The sequence below is a fragment of the Acomys minous genome (genome assembly GCF_964271855.1).
Source record: "Acomys minous genome assembly, chromosome: 1".
Classification (NCBI taxonomy): Eukaryota; Metazoa; Chordata; class Mammalia; order Rodentia; family Muridae; genus Acomys; species Acomys minous.
The window spans coordinates 94,381,262-94,408,126 of NC_140483.1; the positions used below are offsets into that span (position 1 = coordinate 94,381,262).

At 44.2% G+C, this 26,865-nt stretch overlaps 1 protein-coding gene and 1 long non-coding RNA gene across 4 annotated transcripts in view; one reads left to right on the forward strand and one right to left on the reverse strand.

Annotated features, from left to right (window-relative positions):
* LOC311607193 lies at positions 1-17,779 on the forward strand. Of its 2 annotated transcripts, XR_014782553.1 has the most exons (3): positions 1-3,267; positions 11,104-15,951; positions 16,032-17,779. It is a non-coding gene; the product is annotated as an uncharacterized lncRNA (long non-coding RNA). The 2 variants fall into 2 exon arrangements; XR_014782552.1 differs by having other exon boundaries at positions 11,104-17,779.
* Positions 17,286-26,865, reverse strand: part of TOPORS (TOP1 binding arginine/serine rich protein, E3 ubiquitin ligase) — a 10,574-nt gene continuing 994 nt past the window's right edge. The window contains exons 2-3 of one of the 2 annotated variants that reach the window (XM_084798785.1): positions 26,257-26,454; positions 17,286-20,816 (exon numbers count right to left, since the gene is read on the reverse strand). In XM_084798785.1, the coding sequence (XP_084654911.1) occupies positions 17,910-20,816; positions 26,257-26,454 (3,105 nt within the window). In that variant the 3' untranslated portion in view covers positions 17,286-17,909. The remainder of the gene's footprint in view (positions 20,817-26,256; positions 26,455-26,865) is intronic. The other variant, XM_084798786.1, reaches the window with a different exon arrangement.

The window sequence follows — 26,865 nt, forward strand, 5'->3', positions numbered from 1 at the left end:
AGACGACTTTAGCTTGTGCCAAGTGGACATAAAACTCTCCAGCACACCTGAGCTCTGGAAGCTATCTGACACTTCCTTCAGCGGCATTAGACTTTTATGTTTACCCTCAGTTCTATGGCTATATAAAACTGACTTTGTGCTAGAACCCAGAAGACCCTTTTCCAGACTTTTAGTTGTATTCTGACCACGTGTTGAAAACCTATCCTTCCTCCACTGACTAGCCTTGGAACCTCTGCTGGAGTTGTTAAGCCTACAGCAGGCACAATGCCTGTGAACCTCAGGCAGGCAGAGCTAGATGGTGAAACCCTGTCTAGAAAAAAAAAAGTCAAAATTGACTTCCTGTGTGTAGATTCATTTCTGACTCTATTCCATCTGGTTCGATCTATAACAGTATCTACCACTTTCTCTGGGTTATTGTAGATTTCATCCGTATCTTGAAATCAGGTAGTATTAAGTCCTCCATGCTTGTTTTCACATAAAGAGTGTATAGGCTATACCAGGTTTTTTATGCTTCCCCATGCAATACAAATCAACAGGCCAATTGAAAAACAAAACAAATAACCACCAATAGGAATTTTATCAAGACTGCATTGAACCTACAGATGAACTCAGAGGATGTAGTCTCCTACTCCATAAACATGGTGTTTTTAAAAATTTATTTAGGGCACGAGAGATGGCTCAGAGGTTAAGAGCACTGACTGTTCCTCCAGAGGTCTGGAGTTCAATTCCCAGCAACCACATGGTGACTCACAACAATCTATAATGAGATCTAATGCCCTCTTCTAGCCTGCAAGTGTACATGTAGGCAGAGCACTGTATACATAATAATAATAAATAAATCTTTTTTTTAAATTTATTTAGTCTCTGATTTCTCTCAGCAACACCTTACAGTTGCAAGGGTGCAAATCTGATATATGTTCTGTCAAACTGACTCTATCTTATGTTCTCCAGTATTAATATAAATGGAATTATTCTTGAGTTTTCATTTTCAAATTGTCGCTACCATACAGAAATACAGGTAATTTTGTTTGTTGTCCTTCTATCATGGGACATTGCCAAATTCTTTTATTAGCTCTAGTAGCTTCTGCGGCTTCCTTAAACTTTCTGATAGGCAATCATGTCATTGTGAATAGTGTTACTTCTTCCTGCAGTGGCTTTGTATATAATGTTTATTTACTTCCATTCCTTCTAGTCTTCCCAGTCTTTATGCTTTTTATTCCCTCTTCTTCCCTTATCATGTCACCCTAATGCCTCTAATAGGAAACTGAATGAAGCTGGGCATGGTGGCGCACACTTTTAATCCCAGCATTGGGAGGCAGAGGCAGATGGATCACTGTGAGTTCGAGGCCAGCCTGGTCTACAAAGTGAGTCTAGGACAGCCAAAGCTACCCAGAGAAACCTGTCTTGAAAAACAAAACAACAAACAAACAAACAAAAAAACAAACAAAACAGAAGACAAACAAAACAGAAAACTGAATGAAAAGTTGATGAGAATTGACAAACTCCAGCGTTTCACTTTAACTGTGATAGCAGATGTGGGTATAGTTTGCTTTCTGTTGCTGTGATAAGACCCTGACTAAACGGGTTTATTTGGCTTCTAGTTTTAAGTCCACCATCAGGGGAAACCAAGGCAGGAACTCAAGGTGGAAGCAGAAAGCATGGAGGAATGACGTTTACTGGCTTGCTTGCTCTGGTTTGTGTTAATCCTTGGGGGAGGGGGCAGGGGACGGACACATTGCCAGGACTGTCTGATTAAAGCCAGCTGTATTTAGATGACTGCCTCCCCCTAAGTCAGGGTTTCAGAGAGCAGTCCCTCACTGGCTTTTGGGGTCCCTTTCATGGGAAGGGTTAGGGTTGATAGTTAAACAGCTGTTGAGATGATTGTCTGTTAGCACCTGACAGAAGAGTGGGGGACTCCACTCAAGGCTGCCTGTGGGGTAGATATTGTGTGCAAGGGGAGGCATCACAGGTGCTCCCAAGTTTAGTCCCGGACTCTCTTTGTAGACCAGGCTGGCCGAGAACTCACAGTAATCCACCTGCCTCTGCCTCCCAAATGCTGGGATTAAAGGAGTGCACCACAACCACCTGGCTCAGTGCCTAATTCTGGTAAGGTATGAAGACTTAGTAAAAATGTGTATTACTTACTTATGGTATGAGGCTTAATAACAGTTTGTATTATGTATGTGTAAGGTACAAGACTTAATAACAACAAGGCTTCTTAGCAACACTGTGGCTTCTGTTTTGGTTTCACACTTGCTCAGCAACCTTTCTTATGAAGCCCAGGGCAACCTGCCTAGGGACAGTAGTTCTTGACGTAAGCGAGGCCACTCCTCAGTAGAGGAAGGGAGGTCTAGGTTTCTGTCACATTGACAAAAACTAACAAATGCTCTCTGCCAGATTAATGACATTCTCTTATTTCTAGTTTTTAAGTTTTTGGGTTTTTTTTTTTTTTCATGAATGGGTGTTGAATTTTTTTCTATTTTTTTCCTATTGAAGTGATATTTGTTAACATGCCAAATTTTATTTTGGTTTGTTTTAAGACAAGAGTCCTATGTAACCTAACGTGGCCCAGAACTCAATTTGTTTTGGTTGTGAGCCTAGCCTTTACCGGCTGAGCCGGCTCTCCAGCCCTAGAACTCAATGTGTAGTCAAGGACAACTTCTCAGCTGCTTCTCTTGCTTCTGCCTCTGGAATGCTGGGATTGCAGGTGTGGTGTGTGCCCACATGCTTGTATCCCTGGTTGGCTTATGAAAGTTAAGTTGGTCTGGAATTTCTGGGACAAATATCTTTTGGTGACTATGTATCATCTTTTTTTATATTCTTCTGGATTCAGTTGGCTAGTATTTTCATACAACTGGGTTGGTTTGTTTGTTTGTTCTGTGTTCATAAAGATTATTGGCCTACAATTTTCTTGTGATGTTGTGTGTGTGTGTGTGTGTGTGTGTGTGTGTGTGTGTGTGTTAGTAGCATAAGATTTTATGTATTAGTAGCATCTTTACCCCTTAAATATTAACAGAATTCACCAATAAGACCATGTGGGCTGGAAGTCGTAGTTGTCATCTTTGTTTGGCTTTCTTTACTATTATAGGGCTATTTTGATTTTTTTTCAAATGCTAAACTAAGTAAATGAGACTCTATTAGGCCAGGGCAACTCTAAGGCCCATAAAAAGAGCCTGAGAAACAGGAAAGGCAACAAGCTCACTCAATCTCAGGCAGCCAACCAAGGATTCGCTACATTGCCCCAAACTGCTCACCAGGAGAGTCCAGGTAAGACAACTGCCTGGACTTCAGCCAAATAGCTTTGCTTCCCTTGTGGACTCAACTAAAAGAGAACAGAGGAGGAGGGCGAGGACAAGGAGGAGGACAAGTAGGAGGAGGAGGAAGAGAGGAAGGAGGAGGAAGAGGAAGGAAGGGGAGAGGAGGAGGTGGATAAGGATGAGGAAGAGGAGGAGGAGGAGAAGGAGGAGGAAGAAGAAGAGAGAGAAGGGGAGGAGGAGGAGGATAGGTGCCCAATTCTTACTCACTATCTGCACAAATAAGCACCTTTAAAATGCCCCGTGAATTGTCCAACACACACACTCTGACCATTTCTTCTAAATTGCTAAAATAATGGCGTAACCTATTCATGACATTAACTCTTGTTAAAAATTTCTTTTCCAAGAACCAATATTTACATTGTTAAGTTTCTTCATTTTATATTTTGTTTTATTGATTTCTGCTGACAATATTAGTTTTTCTTATCCCTTATCCACTTGCTTTTTTTTTTTTTTTTTTTTTTTTTTGAGACAAGAGTTTCTTTGTGTAGCCCTGGCTGTCCTGGGACTTTCTCTGTAGTCCAGGCTGGCATCAAACTCAAAAATCCTCTTGGCTCTGCCTCCCAAGTACTTTTCTACTGGCTTCTTAAAATGGGATTCTGGGTTGCTTATTTTATAAAGTTGTCCCTGTATAAAAACAGGTGAGTTACCTTGAGTTTCCACTTTTCAGATGAGAATCTAGAACATTCCATAAATCTTGATATTATTTTCATGGCACTGCATTTGCAAGTTTCTAGTGTTTGGGGAATTTTTCTTTGGCCTCTAAATATGCTAGGAATTTCCTAACTAGCTTAGAGTTATTGACTTCTGATTTTAATCTGCTGTGGTCACATAAATTGCAGTACTTAGCCTTTTGAAATCTAGTCGAGCTTGTTTAGGGTCTGGGCATATGAACTATTTTGAAATACATTCCAGAGGCACTTAAGCTCAAAAGAACCAGGGTTTGGTAATATGGCTCAGTAGGTAAAGTGCTCATCACACAAGCCTGAGGGCCTAAGTTCAACCCCCAGAGACCACATAAAAATGCCAGATATGATAACATATGCTTGTAGACACAGCTTTGAGGAGGCAGAGACAGAAGCATTCTGGGGGCGCTCTGCTCACTCCATCTATCCTAACTGGGGATACCAAGACAGCGATGAGAGAAAGTGTCTCAAGGGACATGAAATGATGTATGTCCCTGAGAATGACACGTTTAGCCACCATATGCTTGAACATAAACATGCATAGAAAGAAAGACCAGGCTTTCTATAGCTTAAGGCATAGTGCTCTACAACGTCAATTTACCATACTTTGGTTTATAACATAGCCCTCATCTGCAATAGTCCTGTAACACCCTGCCTCCTGGCTCTATCAAATACAGAGAGAAGAATGTCAAAATCTCCAACTACGATTACTCCCTTTTTCATGAGTCCCTTTGCTGGATCAGTCAGTATTTCACAAATACCGAAACTGTTTTTAGACATTTCACATTTAGAACTACTACCTGGTGAAATTATGCTTTATCGGATATCATTTTTAAGAGAGCTTACATCAAGGTCTATGTCATGTGATAGGTCTATAGTCATACCAGTTTTCTGTGCTTATTGTCTCCATGCCATATATTTTTCTGCCTTCCTTGTTTCCTTCCTCTGCTAATATTAAAGGTGTACGTCTAGTATATACACACACTTGGACCTTGCGTCTTACTCATCTTAACCACCTCTGCCATTTTTTTGTTTTGTTTTGTGTTGTTTTTCAAGACAGGGTCTCTCCGTGTAGCCCTGGCTGTCCTAGATTCACTCTGTAGACCAGGCTAGCCTTAAACCCACAGCGATCACCTGCCTCTGCCTCCCTAGTGCTGGCATTAAAGGCGTGCGCCACCATGCCCCGCTGAACCTCTGTCACTTAACTGGAACAGTAAGCCCAATCACATTTAATCACTGGTATGGATTTCAAACTTTGACCTTGCTGCTTGTCCTGCCTTTCTTCTTCTGCATCTTATTTCTTTCAGATTATCCAAATGTGTGTGTACATATGCATTTGTCTTATTTAGTGGGTGCGCCAAAGATTACAGTGCACATCCTTAATTTACTTCACCTGGAACTGACACTGTGCGCCATCAGGTAGGCGACCCTCTAACCACAACATTCCACCTTTGCCCCAGTCTCCCGGGGGCTACTATGAGAAACCTCCCAACAGTGATAAGCCCCGCTCTGAGCAGCCTGCTGTCATCTTCCCTCCACCCCGCCCTGCTTGCCATCTCCTTTCAGACTTTTTTTTTTTTAATTACAGTTTTAGGATTTCACCTGGGTTTCCGCCCTCCCTTTTGCTTCATTTCCCATGACTTACCTTAAAACTTCTATCTGCTCATTTGTTGTAACCATTTTTTTTAAGTTTACATATATATTTTTCTTTCTTCCTTTTTCTTTATTTTTTCTTTTTTTGACATGGGGGTGTGATGGTCCCAAGACAGGGGCTTCACTAGCAACCCTGGCTGTCCTAGACTCACTTTGTAGATCTGGCTGGCCTCGAACTCACAGAGATCCTCTGCCTCTGCCTCCCAATGGCTGGGAGTGAAGGCATGTGTCACTATGCCCAGCATTATGTATACATATTTCTAGTAACATCTTTAAAGTCCAAGCCAGGCCAGAAAACATTACGAGCAGTCTGAATAACTTAGTGACTAAAAGTGAAGAGGCCTAGGGTGTGACTCCTTGGTACAGCATACGCCTAACACACAGGAGGCCCTGGGTTCAACTGATCCCCAGTACTGGAAAATTCAATCCTTGTTTGCAAATTCCATCATTGGGTTACTGGTTTGTTTGTTTGTTTGTTTGTTTGTTTGTTTCTCTTGACTCTGTGTCCCCTCACATATTTAATAATTTGTAATTTTATGCTGGGCCTTGTAGATAAACTATAGAATCTCTAGGTTCTATTACCTTAATCTTGGGGAATGTCACCTCTTGTTCTAAAGTAACTCCGTATTATCAGCATTTCAGTTTGAACTCCCAGAAGTCTCGTGTACACATTATGGCACCTCTGTTCCGGTTTTGCCCTTAATGTGAACTGAACTTTAGTCTAGATCGTGATCCTTCATGAAAAGGCCTAAATGTTTTCCAGCTCTTCTGGGCCGGTAACCGGACTCAGCCTGTAGAATGTCTCCTCTGTGACTGGCGCTCAGACATCCGGTAGGCTCTTGGGCCCTCCCAGCTCTCTTCCAGGGACACTTGGATCTTCCCTGTACACAGGCATCTCGGAGACAAGACAAAAACTAGAGCGAATCTTTCATGTACAATCTTTGGGCTCTTCCTGAGTACCTCCATCCTTTCTTTCTCCCCCACACTCCAGTCACCTGTGTAGCCCTGGCTGTCCTGGAACTCACCCTGTAGACCAGGCTGGCCTCGAAGGGAAAGCTCTCATAAGAAAGGCCAAATAAACGATGCTTATACAGTGCTGCTCCCATTTCTCAGAGGCTCAGCTTGTTCTAATTTCTTTTGGGTTTCCCCCTAGGGCCTCTATGTAGCTGCTCTTTCTATTTTGTGTGTTTACATGTGTTGTGCAAGCTGCCGCGCTGGTTTTTGTGAGCTTCTTGTTTTGAGACACACTAGCCTTGAGTCTCCTGAGTTCTGTGGTTACAGGCATATGTCACCACACCTGGCTTAGGCCTGAGAGTTTTATCTCATTTTGAGTGTGTGAGAGAGGGTGTCCCTATGCAGCCCAGACTGGCCTGGAACTTTCCATGTAGTCCAAACTTGCTTTTAACTCCTGGTCTTCCTGTCTCTACTTCGTGAGTGTTGAGAGTGAAAGGTATGCCACTAGACTAGGCCCTGGGTATGGGTCTTTCACTGAAAAAAAAAAAATGATCAAGAGTTGCTTTCAAAAGGTAAAAGCATAGCTGGACATGGTGGCAGAACATGAGAAGCAGAGACAGGGAGATTTCTCTGACATGGAGTTTCAGATAAGCCAGGTGATACAAGTGAGACCCTGTATCAAAAGAAGAAAAGGGGTAATAATATGTTTTGTTTTATGCCACCAGCAGGAAGGTTGGTATCCTCGACAATGGGTTTACTCAGCCACAATTGTAATCTGATTCCTAGGTATAATGTGACCAAAGGCAGGAAAGGGGTACCCCAGGATTATAAGAGGAGACATTTAAAACTCAGAGGTCTCTTTGGGTGGGCATTATTGCTTGATATGTTTGGAGTATGCACCAAAGCATTTCAAACACAAATGCATTTAAAAGCCTTCCTTATGAGCCTAGAGCCTGGCTGTCAAAGGAAGACAAACAACAAAGATATACAAACAGGAACTAGTAGCTGTCAAGTGTGAAGTGACGTAAAGACAAGACTTTCAATACAGTAGGGAAGGAATGCCTACCTAAGCAGGACACATTTCAATGAGTCCTTAAGAATGAGAGGGTGGGGGAGGGGGCAGCGCTGGAGAGATGGCTCAGTGGTTAAGAGCACTGGCTGCTTGTCTAGAGGTCCTGAGTTCAACTCCCACATGGTGGCCCACAACCACCTGTCATGAGATCCGATGCCCTCTTCTGACACGCAAGCTCCATATGCAGATCGAGTATACATAAAATAAATAATAAAATCTTTAATCCCAGCCCTCAGGGAGGCAGAGGCAGGCAGATTGATGTGAGTTCAAGGCCAGCCTGGTCTACAAAGCTGGCTCATGACAGCCAAGGCTACAGAGAAACCCTGTCTCAAGAAACCAAAAAATAAAAAGGATGGAGAGATGGCCCAGTGGTTAAGACCACTGACTGGCTGCTTTTCCAGAGGACACGGGTTCAATTCCCACCACCCATGTCAGCTCACAACTGTCTGCAACTCCAGTTTCAGGGAAACACACACACACACACACACACACACACACACACATACACACACCAATGCACATGAAAAGAAGGAAGAAGACTCTCCTATTTAAACACACACAGAAAAGGAAGGTGGGTGTCAGGTATGGAGGTAAAGCTCACAAAAGTCCAGAAGCCCAAAAGTGTATTTGAACTTGGAACTTTATGAGCATTGAGTAGTGGTTTAAGGTGGAGGGAAAATATAAACAGGACCTTTAGTTTAGGGAATTAAGTGCATCAAAGGATTTTAAGCAAGGGATGACATACCTAAATGACATGTTTTAAAAGTCCTCTCTGGGGGCTGGAGAGATGGCTCAGTGGTTAAGAGAGCTATCCTGCTCTTCCAAAGGACCCAGGTTCAATTCCCAGCACTCACATGGCGGCTCACAACTGTAACTCCATCAAGGGATGTGACACCCTTGATGTCAAACAAAACCTCTCTGGCTGGGCACCTGTAATCCCAGCACTTGGGGAGGCAGAGTTCCAGACCAGCTTGGTCTACAAAATGATTCTAGGCACAGAAAAATCTTGTCTTGAAAAATCACTCCTCCCCCCCAACTATATATAGTAGATTTCTCTGGCCTCTATCTGAAAATGACTCAGTAAGATTCCCATCTTGGGGCTGGAGAGATGGCTCGATGGTTAAGAGCACTGCCTGCTCTTCCAAAGTTCCTGAGTTCAATTCCCAGCAACCACATGGTGGCTCACAACCATCTGTAATGTGATCTGATGCCCTCTTCTGGCCTGTAGGGGTACAAGCAGGCAGAGCACTGTCTACATAATAAATAAAGACTATCTTTAAAGAGTCTCAGCTTTCTGAGGTAAAGGTAAAGGCAGTGACAGTGGAGAATCAGAAGTGAATGAGCTAAGACTCGGGGGTGCTATCGTAAAGGAAGAGAAAACGCATTCGCTAAGGATGTGCTTTGAGCACCCGGCGTGAGGGCTGCAGGATCACGACAGAGAACAGTTTTTCACACTCTAGTGTGGGAGATGGACAGAAAAATGATGCATATAACGTACTGAGAATAAAGAGCTTGATGTAATGGAGGCCACATCCATTCGGTCAGAGAAGGCTTTATGAAGACAGAAAGTAAGTCTCTCTCTGTGTGTGTGGTTTTTTCTTTTGTGTGTGTGTGTCTGTGTATGGGTTGTTTTTTTTTTTTTTTTTTTTCAAGACAGGGTTTCTCTGTGTAGCCCTGGCTGTCCTGGAACTCAATGTGTAGACCAGGCTGGCCTCGAACTCAGGAGATCTGCCTGCCTCTGCCTTCTGAGTGGAGGCTGGGATTAAAGGCGTGCGCCACCACCGCTGGGCTCAGGAAGTACTTCTGAGTGAAGGACATTCTATTCACAGTGAACAGAAAGTGCAATGACCTCGAGGCAGGAGGACATGGGCTGAGAAGGGGAGAGGGATAGCTGGTGGTGCTAGAGTGGAATTCTGGGAAAAGAGGGGCAGCCAAGGCTTTACAGGCCTTACAGACCTCAGCTTTGCTCTTAAATATGATGGTGCACATCACAGAATTTTAAGAAGAGGAACAACATTTAAAAAAAAAAATCATTGAAGTGACCAGAGGAAACAAAGTACAAGGGAACAAAGGTAGAAGAGACTGAGATGCTCTGTCACTAGCTGAGCGTTTCCTGCTGTAAAACTACATTTCCCAGCATCCCTTCCAACTACAGGGCTGGACGTAACATATGGTTAGGGCTGGGGTTAGGCCAAGCATACTGATCCTGTCATAGCTTCCCTTCCTTCCATACCAGCCCATATGTATCAGTTCAATAACTCAACGGCAGCTCCCTCAACCATCTTGTTCTTGTTCTTTACTGCTCACATGCATCCATCTTCAACCACAAAAAACAAACAAACAAAAAGCCCACCCCGAATCCAAAGTTCATATCCAGTACTGTTTCCTGCTTTTTCTAATATTTACTGGGTCAAAAGAAAGGACAAATCTTAGTGCCCTAAGATTGAGATATCCCATCTCAGGCAGACATCAATTCTTAACCCTCTTCCTTGCCTTACAAAGAGCATTTACCACTACTTGAAAGCCCAGCTCCGCAATGTTTGTTTTTTGAGGCAGGGTTTCTCTGTGTAGCCCCGGCTAGGCTAGGCTCACTTTGTAGCCCAGGCTGGCCTCGAACTCACAAAGATCCACCTGTCTCTGCCTCTAGAGTGCTGGGATTAAAGGCATGCGCCACCATGCTGGACTCAACTCCAATTCGAACCACTATTCTGATTATTTGTTTCCTATTTCATAGAGAAAAGGAAGGCTTTACACCACATTCTACCTCAGTGAATTTACCCACAAATACCTTTGCACACCTTTGCCCTCCTCTACCATTTCGGAATGTAGGCTCACCTGCGCTTCTGTGCACCAACTCAAGTGGCTGAGTTTTAGATTCCCTACCAAAGCCTTGCTTCACTCAACACCTCTAGCTTAACGCCAGCACTCTCTTCCCTTTGCATCCTTCCTACAGGATGAGCTTAATGCAGCCTACTGCAACTGCTCTCACCAGACTTCTTCAGGGAAACTGGATGGTGTACTAATCTAACTGGTCCCTTTGAGGACCAGGCTGGCCTCGAACTCACAGCAAGCCGCCTGCCTCTGCCTCCCTGAGTGCTGGGATTACAGGAGTGTGCCACCATGCCCAGCTCCTGAGCATCATTTCTTAAATACTGCTGTCTCACTCTTGGCTCTAATTTACAAGGGAATGACATTACCTACATGACAGGTAAGGCTTTTGCAACAGGCTTTTACGTTAAAAATGACCATATGTGAAAAACTAGGGATTTTACAAAGTGTTAAGTTTCCCGATGAGGCACCGGAATCATTTTCATGTGATGAAGGAATGTGTGAGTTTTGGTTTCTTCAAACAAACAACAACAACAAAAAACCAACAAACAACAACAAAAAACCTCATTTGTTAGTGCTTTTGTTTTAATCCCAGGTGTGGATACGGGGTTGCTTCAGATTGTCCACAGCCGTTAACTATGACTGTCTCATGAACTACCAGGAGTGTGATCTTTGCCAGCTGCAGAGAGTTTCATTCTGGGGACTCTAGGAGAGGGAAACCGCCAGAGCCCAGAGGGATGGGCGCACCCTGAAGAGGAGATGTGGCTGCTCCTAATGCTGCTGGTTGTCAAGTGGTCCAGAGAAAAGAAACAAGTTGGAGATAATCCTGGTGAGTTTTAGGATTGGACTTGCTCCAAGGAACCCAACACCCCCAATCAGCAGGAAGTAGTCTAAAAATATCTTTAACACTCCCTCTTGCCACTAACTTTGTCTCTCATACCTGGGATTGGGGTGTTGGAGGGATTGGGGTGGGGAAGAGTGATATGTAGAACCACCCGAATAAAATAGGTCAAACAAACAAACAAACAAAAAACTACCAACAGGAATGGACGGGGATTCAGTGGTAAAAATGAATATAGTGTGATAATGGGAAAAATAGAGAAGCCAAATTTCAGATTTGAAAACAATCTTAAATACCAAACAAGTAAGTTTTAGGGCTTTGTTTGTTTTTGTTTTTGGTCCAAGTGAAGGGTAGTTTAAGAACTGCAAGGTTGCCGGGGATAGTGGTGCACGCTTCTAATCCCAGCACTCAGGAGGCAAACGCAGGTGGATCTCTGTGAGTTCAAGGCCAGCCTGGTCTACAGAGTGAGGTCTAAGACAGCCAAGGCTACATAGAGCAACCCTGTCTCAAAAAAACAAAAACAAAACAAAGGACTGCAAGACTGCTTGTTAACTATACTTGTCATTGTTAACAGCATTCGGAAAACAAAATTATCTGCAGAGCTCCAGAAATAATGGATGAAAGCTGTGTGCCCATAAAGGTCCTTACAGAAAACACCTAACTTTAAAGGAAAACAAATGATTTAAGATTGCAATGTTCTTTTTACACCATACACAGTACTAAAAAGACTATAGAAGGCAGACTGAAAATGTCCTCACTGGATGACTAGGGCAAAATCTGAGCATCAAAACAAGTGAGGGAAGGCTGTAAGCCACTGAGTATGAGTCCATGGGATTAAGGAAAACACCTGGTTACTAAGTGCCACCTAATACACTACAGGAAAATACCTTCCCACAAATTTACCGAACAGGAAAACTACTGAGTAAAGTGTAGGGAAAAACAAAACAAAGAAACCTAACCAAGTGATCAAACGGGGGTGCAAACAAAGCTCAGATACAGCAACCAGTAGACATCTCATAGGTACCATATTCTAGCCAAGTCTGCAATCTGTAGTCACTTCCAAGAGTTAGTCTGTAAAATCCATGCTTTACAAGTACCAGTGTGGTGACAGACATGTGCTAGTTAACTGTTCCAGCTGGACTGGATGTTACTGGAAGGGGAAAAGCTAGTTAAAGGACATTTTGAGGGACACTTGTAAACCAGACATTGTGTGTCAATGTCACATTTCCCTGATGATTACATCACAGTCACGTAAACCCTTTCTTTAGAAAGCCAGGAATATTAGGATAAAGAGACATTCGTTCATATATGGCGCTTACAAGTGGTTCTGAGAGGTACTGCATACACTATCCACAAGTCAAGTTGTGGACTTGCTCTATGGGCTCACTAGGACACAACTTACTGGCTGACCATAAAGAATGAGATCATATCCTCAGGAAAATGAAAGGACCTGTCAATGATGCTACATTAAAACACTGGCCTCAAAGACTGCAATAGTATGCTCTCATGTATGTGGAATTGAGACTTAAAAGCATCAAAGTAGAAAACCATTTGGAAAATAGGACCAGTGGAGGAGAGGAGGGGGTAGTGAAGACACAGGAATAAATATGACCAAAGTGCCCCCATTACACAGATGAAAGTGTCATAAAAACTATTTTGTATACTATATGTTAATAAAAAATATTAAAGTAGAAAAAAAGCAAATATATATGTGCATATGTAGAGAGTATCTAAAGATGGAAGCAAACGTGGTAATACATTTGCAGATTGCAAGCAAGGAGTCACTCCTACAGCCCCTTCTGGAAATAATTAGGCAGTATGAATCAAAACATAAAAATGCTTAAAACCTTCTATTCTCAACTGGAAACCAACACGGATACGACACATTAAAGCTAAAACTAAGACAAGCGGATGCACTGGTGTGTACCCATAGTCTGCTTAGGAGAACAGGCAGGACAGCTTGAGCCGAGAAGGCCAATCTCAGCAACACAGCTGGATGTGGAGCACAACTGCAGAAAGCTGCATACATACAAATGTGTACCCTGACCGCATCGGGAAGGAAATCAAAATGCTCGCCTGTCAAGGGCACTGTCACCATACACTACATGTACCTCAAACTATACTCAATCACTGCAAAAGATTAACTAACCAGGAACATTAAAATAGGATTTCATCCTAATGAAAACGGCAGAAAACTTAGGAAGCCACATTACAAACGCATACACTATTACAGTGTCAGAATTTCATGGTTATTTTGCCAACCTCTCGCAACATAATTTTGTTACATCATGAGAACTGTAAGAAAGAAAAAAAAACTTTTGTTTTTTTAGACAGGGTTGTTTGTATAGCCTGTAGACCAGGCTGGCCTCGAACTCACAGAGATCCACCTGCCTTGCCTCCCTGAGTGCTGGGATTACAGGCATGCACCACCACTCCTGGCCTTCGGTATTGCTTTAAACACGCCAGCGCTGCAGTGTAATACAGGAATGCACACAGCCAATGAGACTGATGTGTTCAGCCTTTCAGATGGATGAGGCACTTTATAACTAACCACCAACAACTGTTTGAGCCCACAGCCATTCAAAACCCAGTCACTACCAGGGAAAATGGGGTCAGAAACACATTTTAACATAAAGTTCAGCGAGCATATCCAGTTGTCAAATAAAGAAAAATGCCATGTATTTTGGTTCTGGCAGGGCAAGAAACAGTATAGGGCACTGTGGTGGTGGACGACAGTGAGGTAAGAAGGCTGAAGATAACCTTGGAGCCTAGCCTCAGATTTCTAAGCCACTATGTCACTGGATTTTTAATATATTGTTTTGTCCTGCCTAAGACATCATAATGCAAAACTAAAGTATTTTAGTAGAGAAATGGAAACTAGAAAACATTTTACAGAATTTTTTGCATGATGTCCTAAGAATGAAATGGGGGGGGGGTAGTTATGAGCAATAATGAACAAACAAAAAAATGTACAGAGTTCCGACGCTGAGTGGTGGCTGGCTAGACCGAGTGGTACATACACAATGGAAATCCTAGAACAGATTTGGTGGCTTGCAAAGAAGACTGAAGAGAACAAAAGCCTTGGGCACTTCAGCTTGCAAACCTAACTACTTACCTTATAATCCCCAAAGAAATAGCAGCAGTGAAAACAAACAAATAAGCCAGCCAGCCAGCCCTGGGCCAGATGGTTTTAGTGTAAAATTCTGCAAGACTCTCAGAGAGTCAATGCTATTACTGCTCAAATCATTCCACAAAACACAAACAGAAGGAACACGGCCCTGTTCATTTTACGAGGCCAGTTACCTTAATAGCCGAACTACATTAAGATCCAACAAAAAAATAATCACAGAGCAATTTCCCTTAGAAACACTGATACAAAAAATGTGGGTAAAAATACTTGCAAACCAACTCCAAGAATACATCCAAGATCACCCACCATGATCAAGTAGCTCTCATCCCAGTGATACAGGAAAGGTTCAACATACGCCGATCGATAAATGTGATCTACCATCAAAACGGAAAGACAAAAACCACATGATCGTTTCATTAGATGCAGAGAACACCTTTGACAAAATCCAACACCCGTTATGATGAAAGTCCTGGACAGATCAGGGATACGAGGGACACAACTCAGCATAATGAAGGCAATTTATAGCAAGCCCATAGCCACCATCCAAGGGGCACAAACACAAAGCAACTCCACTAAAGTCACAAGCAAGCCACGCCCACTCTCTCTATACCTATTCAATACAGTACTGGAGTCCTAGCTAGAGCAGTTAAGACACCTGAAGATCAAAGGGATACAAAGGCAGACGTCAAAGTATCATTATTTCCAGGTATGATAGGATACTTAAAGACCCTAAAAAGTCCTACACCTCATCAACACTTTCAGCCAAGTGGCTGGATACAGATTTAAAAAAAAAAAAAAAATCAGGAGCCTTCCTTTATACATATAAGCAGACCGAGAAAGGAATCAAGGCAATTATATCTTTCAAATGGCCTGGAAATCATTCCACAAAATATAAACAGAAGGAACACTGCCTTGCTCATTTTATGAGGCCAGTTACCTTAATAGACAAACTACATTAAGATCCAACAAAAAAGATAATCACAGAACGATTTCCCTTAGAAACAATGATGCAAAAAACGGGGTAACTCTAACCTAGCAAGTGAAAGGTTTGTATGGTAAAAACCTTGGAAACCTAATACTCTAAAAGCTTTCTAAAATATATACGTATATGATGGCAATCTAAATGAAACTGCCAAATAATGGTAGAGACAGAGCCCTAACTAGCCACCCCTTGTCACCAAGTGACGTTCTCAGTACCAGAACTGGCTACAGAACTGAATTGCTGGCCAAAGGGACTCTGCTGGGAAGGACTCGCTGCTGACGACAGCACCAACACAGCTCGTTCAGGACGTAGTCCTTCAACCCTGCGTTCTAGAAGCTTTGGTCCAGGAAGGTTCTCTGCACCGTACCAAATGAGAAAGGCACACACCGACCAGACACAACCCCTGACAATGATGTCCTACATGCAACACTGGCTACTGCAATTGTGGCACAAAGCTTGTGGGAAGTCATCGACCAGTATCTGACTCAAGGTACGCCCGGCCCCCTCCCCATGAGATGGAACCTATACCCAATACTGCTTGGGTGATAAGACATTTTGCTATACTCATAGATCAGTGCCTTAGTTCAGCATCATCAGAGTACTCCTCCTGCAGCAGACAGAACAAGCTGACACCCACAGCCAGACATCACGCGGAGTGAGAGACCTTGGGACATTCAGCCTGTACAGATGTCTCCCAGCAGAGCTCAGGAACCCGAATTCTGAAGAGCAGGTATTGCAGCTTCCAGTTTAGTTTCCATGGGATTCCTGAGTGTGTGAACAATTGCTTCTCTTGCTTCTTATGCCCTCTCCTGGGCCTTTTCTCTTTGCTGAATTCTGATGTTAGTTTTTATCTTATAATTTATTTTAATATTATCCCTTATACGTCTGTTCTCTAATGAGACGGAAAGGGAGTAGATTCCAACAGGAGGCTAAGTGGAGAGAAACTGGGCGTAGAGGGAGGAAAACCACACTCTCCAAAGAACCCCAACCACACAGCTTCTTACAAAATCCATTCCCTAATCAGTCTTTCCACTACCTTCCATGTGAACTTCTAACTGTCAACATCAATTTCAGATTCCTGTAATGTAAAGCCATATTCTAGCGCCTGTGCCCTTACTATAGTCTATGGTGTTGTATTCACACACCTGTTTTAGCTAGGCAATCGGTAAAAGCCATGAGGGCAAGGATTCTGCCTCGCTCTCCTACTAAGGCCAGTGCAAACTTGCCATGCAGCAAGCCTTCCAACTTCCACCGAACAGTGACCACAGGGAAACAAGGCAAATCGAGGCCTAAATCTGGATTAAGTTCAAGCTTTGCTGTTCACTGACAGACATCCTTTCTCAGGCTAGACACAGAGCCAACTTATTTTCTCTAAAGATTAAAAGCAAAGAGCCACTTTGTGCAAAAAAATTGCCAAGGCAGGTTTGGCTGGGGTTCTTGTGTTGGTAATAAGGCAAGTGCTCCAAAGCTACATTCTCCTGAGGAAAGAAACTCAAGTCACAATCAAAGAACTGAGCCAGTCACTGAATCTGGGCCTGTAAATGCTCACCCAGCTCTTAAAACTTTGGTTCTAATAAAACTTTTCTTTAGGGCTGGAGAAATGGCTCAGCAATTAAGAGCACTGACCACTCTTCCAGAGTTCCTGAGTTCAATTCCCAGCAGCCACATGGTGGCTCACAACCATCTATAATGTGATCTGAAGCCCTCTTCTGGCCTGCAGGTGTACATGCAGGCAGAGCACTGTCTAATAATAAATAAATAAATCTTTAAAAAACAAGACACCTTTCTTTAAAGAAAGCACTGTTGTACAGGAAAACATCTGGATTCTTTTACAGTGTACTATTTTATTGTCTTTTGTTGAATACACATTTGTTTTAGTGCAGGTCCAGATAAACAAGTATATAAAGAAACTACTAAACTTTGCTTTTGGCAGAAGCCAAGATAACTTGTGTAGATTAAAATGATGTACTTCAGCCTAAGAAATGGTTTTGAATAATACAAATCTTTTATGAAAAATAACTGTCCAAAAGCATTCTCCCAGCTTGTTAACACATTTCCAGAATAATTCTCAAAAAAAATTCAAAAATACTACCATAAAAATATGTCAATACCATATGGCTTTATGAAATAACTTCTAAATTTTTAAATTTTTATTTAAAAAGGTTCCCAAGTTTTAAATAAACCGCCAGCAACATTTTCTTCACTTAAAAGTGCATATATCTTGGGTATGGGACATACATAACTTTTAGAACAAATAATGAATTGTACAAATTCTCTCACACACATACACGCACGCGCGCACGCACGCAGACTTGCAATATTTTAAGAGGCAAAGTTTTTCCAGCAAAAGTCATTCAGACGGTAGTAGGTGACTTTTTAACCTCTTTTTTCCTTTTTTTCTGTAGCCTCAGAATTATCAAAGAGATGCTTTGGCAGTTTTAAAACACATCAATCTCTTCCAAGAGACACTGACAACAGCGAGGTCTGTGGAGACGGCAGCGGTCTTGCTGGCTCCATCTGCATAGCCACGTTACTTGACTGGCTCTCTAAGTCGGAAGCAAAGGTGCCGCCTTCTCTTACATCAAGAGTCCGCTCAACTTCGACTGCTGGTGGTCCACTGCCAGCCACAGCCTGGCTGGTGGTCAAGTCATCAGCACGTGCAGTGACAGTGCATCCCTTCTCCAGGACACCAAGCTCATCTTCTACTGTGACAACATCTTTAGTTTCTAACGCTTCCAGGGAAGGAGCTGAGCCGTCACTGTGCACAGGCTGTGGAAGACCGCCATCGCTCCGCTCCACATCTGCCTTTACCTCAGAATCCTTGTCGCTGTCACTGTCGATGGTTATAACCACTGGGGAACGTGAGGAACTGTCTCCATGGTGCCGCCTGTGCTTCTTCTTATGCTTCTTCTTTTTCTTTCTATGGTGTTTAGTTGTGTCGGTAGCTTTTCCTTCATAAACTATCTCTACACTCAGGCTCCGTGCTCTCCTTTTCCTCTTCTTGTGCTTTGTCTCTCTGTCCGATGATCTGTTATCTGAGAAGCTGTCACTCTCATTTTTATAATTTCCATCCAATTTTGATGATTTTTGGTAATTATCCTTCACTTTGGAAGCAAACTCCCGAGACGGCTGAGCCGCTTCATCAGTGCCTTCCAAGTGTCGGGTTTTGTACTTCCGTTTTCCTCCAGGCTTTTCGTTTCTCCCACGCTCGGGCCCAGCTGCTGTAGTCCTTGACCGGTTACTGGACACGCTCCTTGACCTGTGCCTTTCGTAGTAGTAGTACTTCCTTCCGCTGTGATTCTTCTTCCTAGCATTTGTTCTTTCAGAAAAAGACTGGATTCTCAACTCTGGGCTTGAAGATTGTCTAGAATAGTGGGCTCTTGAAAGAGTCCTCCTCCTGTACGAGGAGGCATAGCCGTCCCGGTCCTTGTTTCTGCTGTAGTACGTATACTCCCACTTGTACCTGCTTCCGTAATTGTTTCTTAAGTAATAGCGATCGCGAGTTCTGCTCTGGGATCTTCGTTTGCCGTGCTCGCTGCTGCGAGACCTCGATCTGCTGGTGCTCCCGCTGCTCACAGACAGTGTCCGGCTCCTCCTGCACCAGCTGCTCTCGCGAGTTCTTGACCTCCTCCTGTCTCTCCTTGCTCTCGGCCTGCTGCTGCTCTCCCTACTTCTGGACCGTTTAGTCCTCGTTCTTTTCTTCCCATGCTTCCTATGGCTCCTCTGGTCATGTCCACTTCTGCTCCGGGAACGCGAATCTGAGCTCCTTGACCTTCCAGCCTTCCTATGCCGATGGCTGTTCGGGGAGCTCGCTCTGTCTCCTCGTGTAGATGAGCTGTCCCTGGGCGTGGACAATGATGGAGATCGCTTCTCTTCTCTCTTTGATTTTATTCTTGTGTCAGAATCACAATGGCTTTTACTCATTTGTTCATCTGTTCCAAGGACAGAACGCGGAGATGAACATCGGCTGCCATCACTGTCACCTGAACTGTAAGACTGCTCCTGCTCTTGGGTCTTCACGGTTTCCACTTTCTCGTAAGAGCCCAACTCCTCCGAGTCAGAAGACAGTTCAACAAGTTCTGGGGTCCTTTCAGCTAGTGGCTTAACAAAGCCAACAATGACACAATTATCTGATGATGAGTCACTGTCATTATTTACGTCGTCGTTGGTCTGTGTTCCTTGTATCTGAGATGTGGCTCCTCTGGAGACAAGTTCTTCATCTGAACTGTCCGAAGAATTTAAAAGGGAAGACATGGCAACATGCACTTGCTCTGAACTTGAGTAAGACGGCCCGGGAGTCTCGTCGTCCCACGGGGCCTGCCTGACGGTGGACGCACTCATGTCCAGCTCTTGAGTTTCGGCTTCATCTGGTGATATTGTTATGACTGAAGAGTCGGAGCGGCTGCCTTCCTCAGACGAGGGAGGACAATCATAATTAGCATGCTGGTCAAAAGCTGCCATATTGAAGGGAGATCGAGCAAAACTGATAAATTCATGTATAAAATGCTCAGTTCGATTAAGCAAAAATGGTCTTAAGTCAGACACAAACGCCTGACTCTCCAAATCATAGCGAGTAACATTACTCATGATGATGTGCTGGACAATATTGACTAACGATCCATGGGCTCCAAAAAGAACCGTAAGTTCCCGCTTCAGCCAGGGAACTAACCTGTGCAGGCAAGCCGGATTCCTGCGGAAGAACTCGGCGGAGATGTCCCTGTAGCGGCCGCCATCGTCAATGCTTCTAACTCGAACACCAGCACGATAAAGAGTGCGTCTAAAATTAATGATGTCTTGTTCTTGAATTTTCCGCAAAGCTCTTTCATCCGCAGCAGTTGACGGCCTTACTGCCATCTGTCTCATAAACTGAGGAATTTCAATATCTCTGGGTCTTGCTGAAATGCCCAAGCCTTCAAACAGGACTCCACTGTCTGGCGGGGTGGTGGTTCTCCTACTCAGAGTACTGCTAGAGGAGTACAGGGCATTCCGTTCTCTTGTCATGGTTGTCCGGTAGCGAAACCTTCGAACCTCAGGGGCGGTAAAAGAACCATTATAGGAAGGCCTTAGGACATATTCCTTGAAGTCATCTTCAGCCCTCACAGAATGGAAAATAGAATCAAATGGCTGTTTACACAGTGGGCACTCGGCTTTGTTTTTTGACCACTCCTGTACACAGCGGAAACAGAACTTGTGCAGACAGCGATCTAAGTAAGACACATTATCAAACCTATCCAAGCATATAGGACACTTGGAATCAGGAGATGCGTCAGCAGGCACTGTCTGCTGCAATTTGCTAGTGCCAGCTTTAGGTGAAAAGTTGTCCATTTTAAATTCCTTAGCAGCTGAGGCCATTATCTGTAAAAGGGAAAGAAAAGTATCAGTAACTCAATGATAGGATAACTGAACAAAAGCTCCACAAAAAACTTAGTTCACACTTTGGCAAAAAAAAAAAAAAAGAGTGATTTAACATAGAAAGACGTAACATAATAAAAGCCTAACAACATAGCAATTAAAACACAAGCTCCAAGATCAGTTTCCTAGGATAAAATCCTTTTCGATACTCTCAAGTGTAACTATCTTACTTTAATTTCACCTGTATGTCAGTCACTAGGAAAAGCAGCCGTACACAGTAAGCACTTAGACATCACATAGCCTACATACTCTTTAAACATTTTAAGTTTTTTTGACACAAACACAGAAGCACAAAAGCAAACAAGTACCTGTGGTCCCCACTCAGACTTAATGAGTAACATTTTCAGTGACTGTCATTTCACATGCTATGACCATTATGTTTTTCTCCTAGACTGGGTTATTAAAAAAATAGAAAGAAAACCTCTTGTTCCCAAATGTTGTTTCCATGTATGGTTTTGGATTTGTCATACACATATGCCTCTAACACTATGTTCGAAGGATTTACCCGACGCATGGTATACTATCCATTTACTTTTCGAAAAGTGTATGAAACAGCTTTTGTAAAATACTTTACATATGAGAAAGTTCACCTGTTTAAGCCAATTCTAAATAAGTTTTCAGTGAAAGCTACACTAAAAATCATCTTTCAGTATAGAAGCTCTGGAAAGCAGCACTTAGCTCCACCAGCTGAGCAAATGTCCACTGTGGTGACCACCATGAGGTCTGTCAGCTAGCAGCAGGACCACTGCCACTACGATGCCATTCCGTTCAGTCACTGATCACTTTTTAAGTATTTAAGAAGACTTCATAGCTTCTTTTGTTGTAGCCCTTCATGTAGTCCAGACTAGCCTCCAAAATTTCGTTAGGCACTGCTCCTGCCTCTGCTTCCTAGGTGCTATGATTGTAAGTACAGGCCAGGGACCTGACCACCCTAAGCGCTGTGACTGTAAGTACAGGCCAGGGACCTGACCACCCTAAGCGCTGTGACTGTAAGTACAGGCCAGGGACCTGACCACCCTAAGCGCTGTGACTGTAAGTACAGGCCAGGGACCTGACCACCCTAAGCGCTGTGACTGTAAGTACAGGCCAGGGACCTGACCACCCTAAGCGCTGTGACTGTAAGCACAGGCCAGGGACCTGACCACCTTTTTTAATGTTTGATGTTTCCCTCCTTACTGTCTCTACCCCCTTCACTAGAAGGTTAACAATTAGTTTTCTTTACATGTATCACATCAGGTTGTAGCTTACAGAATGAGTTTGCCAAAGCTGAAATCAAATATGCATTGTATTCCAGTCCTCTCATCTATAGATCCTTTCTTATGCTAAATTCTATACTAACCATCTTGTTCATATTTTAAAAGTTCCTTTCTTTAAATAGCTGAGAATATCACTCATCTTCCACTCTCTTCCTAAGGAACTCCACCACCACTCAAATGCTAAGCTGGCTCAGTGACAGCACTGTAATTTTCCTAAATACTGAACTCACTGGTTGAAAAAGAACTAAAAACCTGTACCAATGAAATACAAGTGTTCCAACACAGGCTTGACTTTCTCAGAACCATACCACAATGTTTCTTTAATGTCTTCTTCTCACAACTCCTAATACTGCCTGTTGGCTTGCATTCCTTCATCTGGTTCTGGGGAATATAACCCAGGCTCTAAAGATTGCCAGGCAAATAAATACCAGTTAGCTACATATCCTTAGCCTCTTTGAATGTATTCTAAACTCTCAACATTATCGCACCCGTCTCTCAGTATTTCCCTCTATTTATAATCAACCCATTCAGAAAAACGGTGTTGATTTTTGCTTTTTCGAGACAGGGTTTCTCGGTGTAGCCTCGGCTGTCCTGGACTGTTAGACTATGGTGGAACTTGGACATCCCCCAGCCCCCTACCCCGTGTGCTGGGATTAAAGGCGTGCCCCACCACACCCATTTTTTAAGTCAAAAAAGAGAAAATGCTCAAGGATCAAAGACAGCATGTACACATAGCAAACAAAAAGCAGAAGAGGAAAGGATTGTAACATGGCGAGGCAACATGGCCGATTACCAGGGTTCAATTAAAACTAGCTCTAAGATACAAAAGACACTGCACTGACTTTAGTTAGCCCCAACACAATGAGTTAGAATGGACAAGGGGGAGATCAGTAAATTTCAAGATATAAAACACTTTTTTTTTCTTAATTTGTTTCTTTGGAAGGTGAATTTCAGTGTTTACTGAACATTTCTAATATCCAAGAAATTTACAATTTGGGCCTGGGATGAATATAGCTCAGGTAGGCCTGCCTGTCTGCTACACAAAAGGCAGGCCTGGTTTCTATTTCCAGAAAACTTAAAAGGAAAACAACAACAATAACAACAACACATTATACTTGTTATATTTCCATACAATATATTTAGCTACACAGCAGAGTTCTAGTTAGAAACATTAAATAGCAATGTAATGATGATGTAATCAAGAAACTGCCTGTTCAAAAATCAGCACTAATACTAAAATTGTCTTTTAGGACACACCACCACGGTGGAGCTCACATTCATCTATAACTCCAGATCCAAGGAATCCAATACCTAGTAGGGGGCGAGGGACAGTTATGACTGGAAAACTCCCAAAACTGATTGATGGCTGCTGTAGAGGGAGGGGCCCTTTTCTTTGAAAGGCGGCTATGGTGGGCCGCCCGTACCCATTTGGATGACTTGACAGCCACATAGATACAGGCAACACTAACAAGACCCAGTGAGTTTTATATTTATAAATATATAAAGATGTACACACAAAATTAGTGATAAAATCAGTACAACATAACATTCTAATAAACAACACACACACACACACACACACACACACACACACACACACGTGCACTCCCACCCCACACATTTATGGCACCACTCATAATAATGACCAAAAATAGTCCAATCTATTAAGAGGGAAAGATGACTTGAGCTGGTAATGAGATTTATTCCTGAGAAGATGAAAATGTTCCATAATTACATTTGGGTGATGACTACAAACCTTGGTAAGTAAACTAACAACCATATTGGGATGGCTAGGAAACAGACTGAGACTAAGACATCTGCACAAAAAGTCCCAATTTATGAAGCAAAGACCCATTTCTATTTTGTATTTCCTGTTCTAGAAGCCTTGTAAATGTTCCTCCACCTTAGTAACCTAGTGATTAAGACTACAAGTTAATTTCTCCAGAGCGGATTAACCAGCTCTTCATAAACTCACACATATCCAGCGAAAATAGGTGGAGATAAGGAATCAGAACTGAATCTAATGAAAGCTAGACTGGGCATCTGGGAAACTGCACGAACTTCAGAGTTTTGTCTTTCCCCCAAAGTCAAGACTTCTATAAACATCTCTTTCTACAGTATTCCTTAAATCATCACTTGACAGCAAGCACTGTAGTCCCAGCACTAAAGAGGCAGAGGCAGGCGGATAGCTGTGAGTTCGAGGCCAGCCTGGTCTACAAAGTGAGTCTAGGACAGCCAAGGGAAACCCTGTCTTGAAAAACAGAAGGGGAAAAAAAAAAGAAGAAGAAGAAAAAAGAAAAGAAAAGGAAAGGACTGGCGACTGGGTGGTGGTGGTGGTGGCGCACGCCTTTAATCCCAGCACTTGGGAGGCAGAGGCAGGTGGATCTCTGTGAATTGGAGGCTAGCCTGGTCTACAAAGTGAGTGCAGGATAGCCAAGGGTACAGAGAGAAACCCTGTCTTAAAAACCTAAATAAATAAATCACTGGCTGATTTGAAAAACTTGAGTAACTGCAGTGCAGCACCAGTCAATACCAAGGACCAGCACTTCTGGGGTGGTGAGAACAAGGTCTCCTTGTGTAGCCACGGTGGGCCTGCAACTCACAGATCCGCCTGCTCTGCCTCGAGAGCTCGGATTAAAGGCATGGATACCACATCCAGCTAGAATCACCACTTCTTCGTATGACCTCCCTAGAGATCAATCTGGGACAAAGACAAAAGTTATTTCTCCTTAAATAATCACTTGACAGCAAGCACTGTAGTCCCAGCACTGAGGAGGCAGAGGCAGGTGGATCTGTGCGTTCAAGGCCAGCCTGGTCTACAGAGTCCAGGACAGCCAAGGCTACACAGAGAAACCTTGTCTCAAAAAAGAAGAAAAAGAATGTTGTGTGAAAGGGATCTAATCCAATAAACATTTGGTGCTTGATAAAAGAATTCAACATAGCTGCCTAACTTACGGAAAAGTTTGATTCTGGTAGTAATTATCACCCATAACTCTGACAGGTTTCCAAAAACTGTCTGAGCAAAGTGGCTAGCAACATTCCCAAGGAGGCAAACTAGAACAATGCAAACGATGGCTGTTCAAAGCAGTCTCGGTTCTGCTTGTCAATGAGTAGTTTAATCAATCTTAGAAGTTATAGGACCTGCTCGGGGTGTGGTGACGAACGCCTTTAATCCCAGCACTCGGGAGGCAGATCGCTTTGAGTTCAAGGCCAGCCTGGTCTACAAATCGAGTCCAGGACAGCCCAAACCCCGCCCCCGAAAAAAGTAATAGGACCTAAATGACCAAATTTAATTTTTTTCTCTGTATGCCTGGCTGTCCTTGAACCCAGAGATCAGTTTGACTCTGTCTCCTAATTGCTGGGATTAAAAGTCGTATACCAACTGCCCAGCTTTAATTTCAATTTCAGTAATGAAAAGGTTTTTATTGGAACTGAGCACCCTGCAATCCCAACACACAGCAAGAGGGTCGAAATATCAAGGTCACCCTTTGCTACACAGGGAACTCCAGACCAGTCTTGGGTTGCTTGGGAACTATTCCCAGAGAAAGCCATTCATTCCAGGTAAGAAAGACAGAGTACAGCTGAGCACCACACCTCTGCACTGTCCCTCTCCAGCCTGCCGGTCAGCATCAACAGCCCAGGAGGAAAAGCTGAACTAGATATGCGATGAAGTCACAGGGAACACAAGTCCTGTCCACAGCGTGTAACGGTGCACAAACTCCTCTAGCCTTAAGTGACTTCCTTAGCCCGAGAACCGCTGTCTGGGATGCAAAGACAGCCACACCACATCCGTTACATAACTCCGACTAACTGAAAAGCCATTCCCATTTCACAGGCGGGGTTCGGGGTGGGGGTGGGGGTGGGGTGGGCGCTGGGGTCCCGCCAAGGTCACTTCCCATCAGTGGCAGCTGTTCCGCCGGGACACACAGCTCTTTCCAGTAACCAGCCGAGCTCGCGCCCCTGCGGTGGAGCCGGGAGGCAGACACTCCCCTTCCTCGCCCACCGGCGCCCGATCCACAGGTGCCCCGGCGGTGTCGCCACCCCCAGCCCCGGGAGGCCGGAGGGCCTGGCCGGGACGCTGCTCCCGGGCCCGCCGACCCGTCGCCCATTGTTCCCGCCCGACTCACCTCGGAGGACGCGGTCGGAGGCCCCGCTGGGCCGCTGGAGGCCAGCTCCCGCCGGCTCAGCAAGCTCGGCCGGTGGCGGCAGGACCCGCGAAGGCGTACCCGGCGGCTTCGGCGCCTCCCCTCCTCCGCGGGCGCCAGAGGGGGCGCTTCACCCTCCTCGCGAGACAGCGGAGACCCCGGCGGCGGCGGCTGCGACCCCTGTGACGTAGAACGCTCATCACCGAAGGCAGTTTGGGGGTGGAGAGAAGGCGAGACCCGCCTCCGCCACCACCACCGCCGCCACCCGGCGCGTGCGCAGATGGCAACCCGCCGCAGGGGGCGGTGCCTAGCGCAGACACCGGACCCTTCCCTGCCCCCACCGCAAACTCGGATAAATTAACTCACAGCCCCGGGATCGTGGGGACCTCGCGAGTTTCGACAAGTTGCCAGAATCCTCGCTAGTATCCCAAGAACCGGGCTGAGCACCCCGAGTACCCCGGTCCCCATCACGTCTTTCTCAGCTGGGATGGACACCAGGGGTCGGTCTCGTCCCCAGTTTCTCCTGGCCGCCTGACTCCCCCTTTCAGCTCCTTCATATCTGCACTAAAACCTGACCCGTCTGCACCCAAA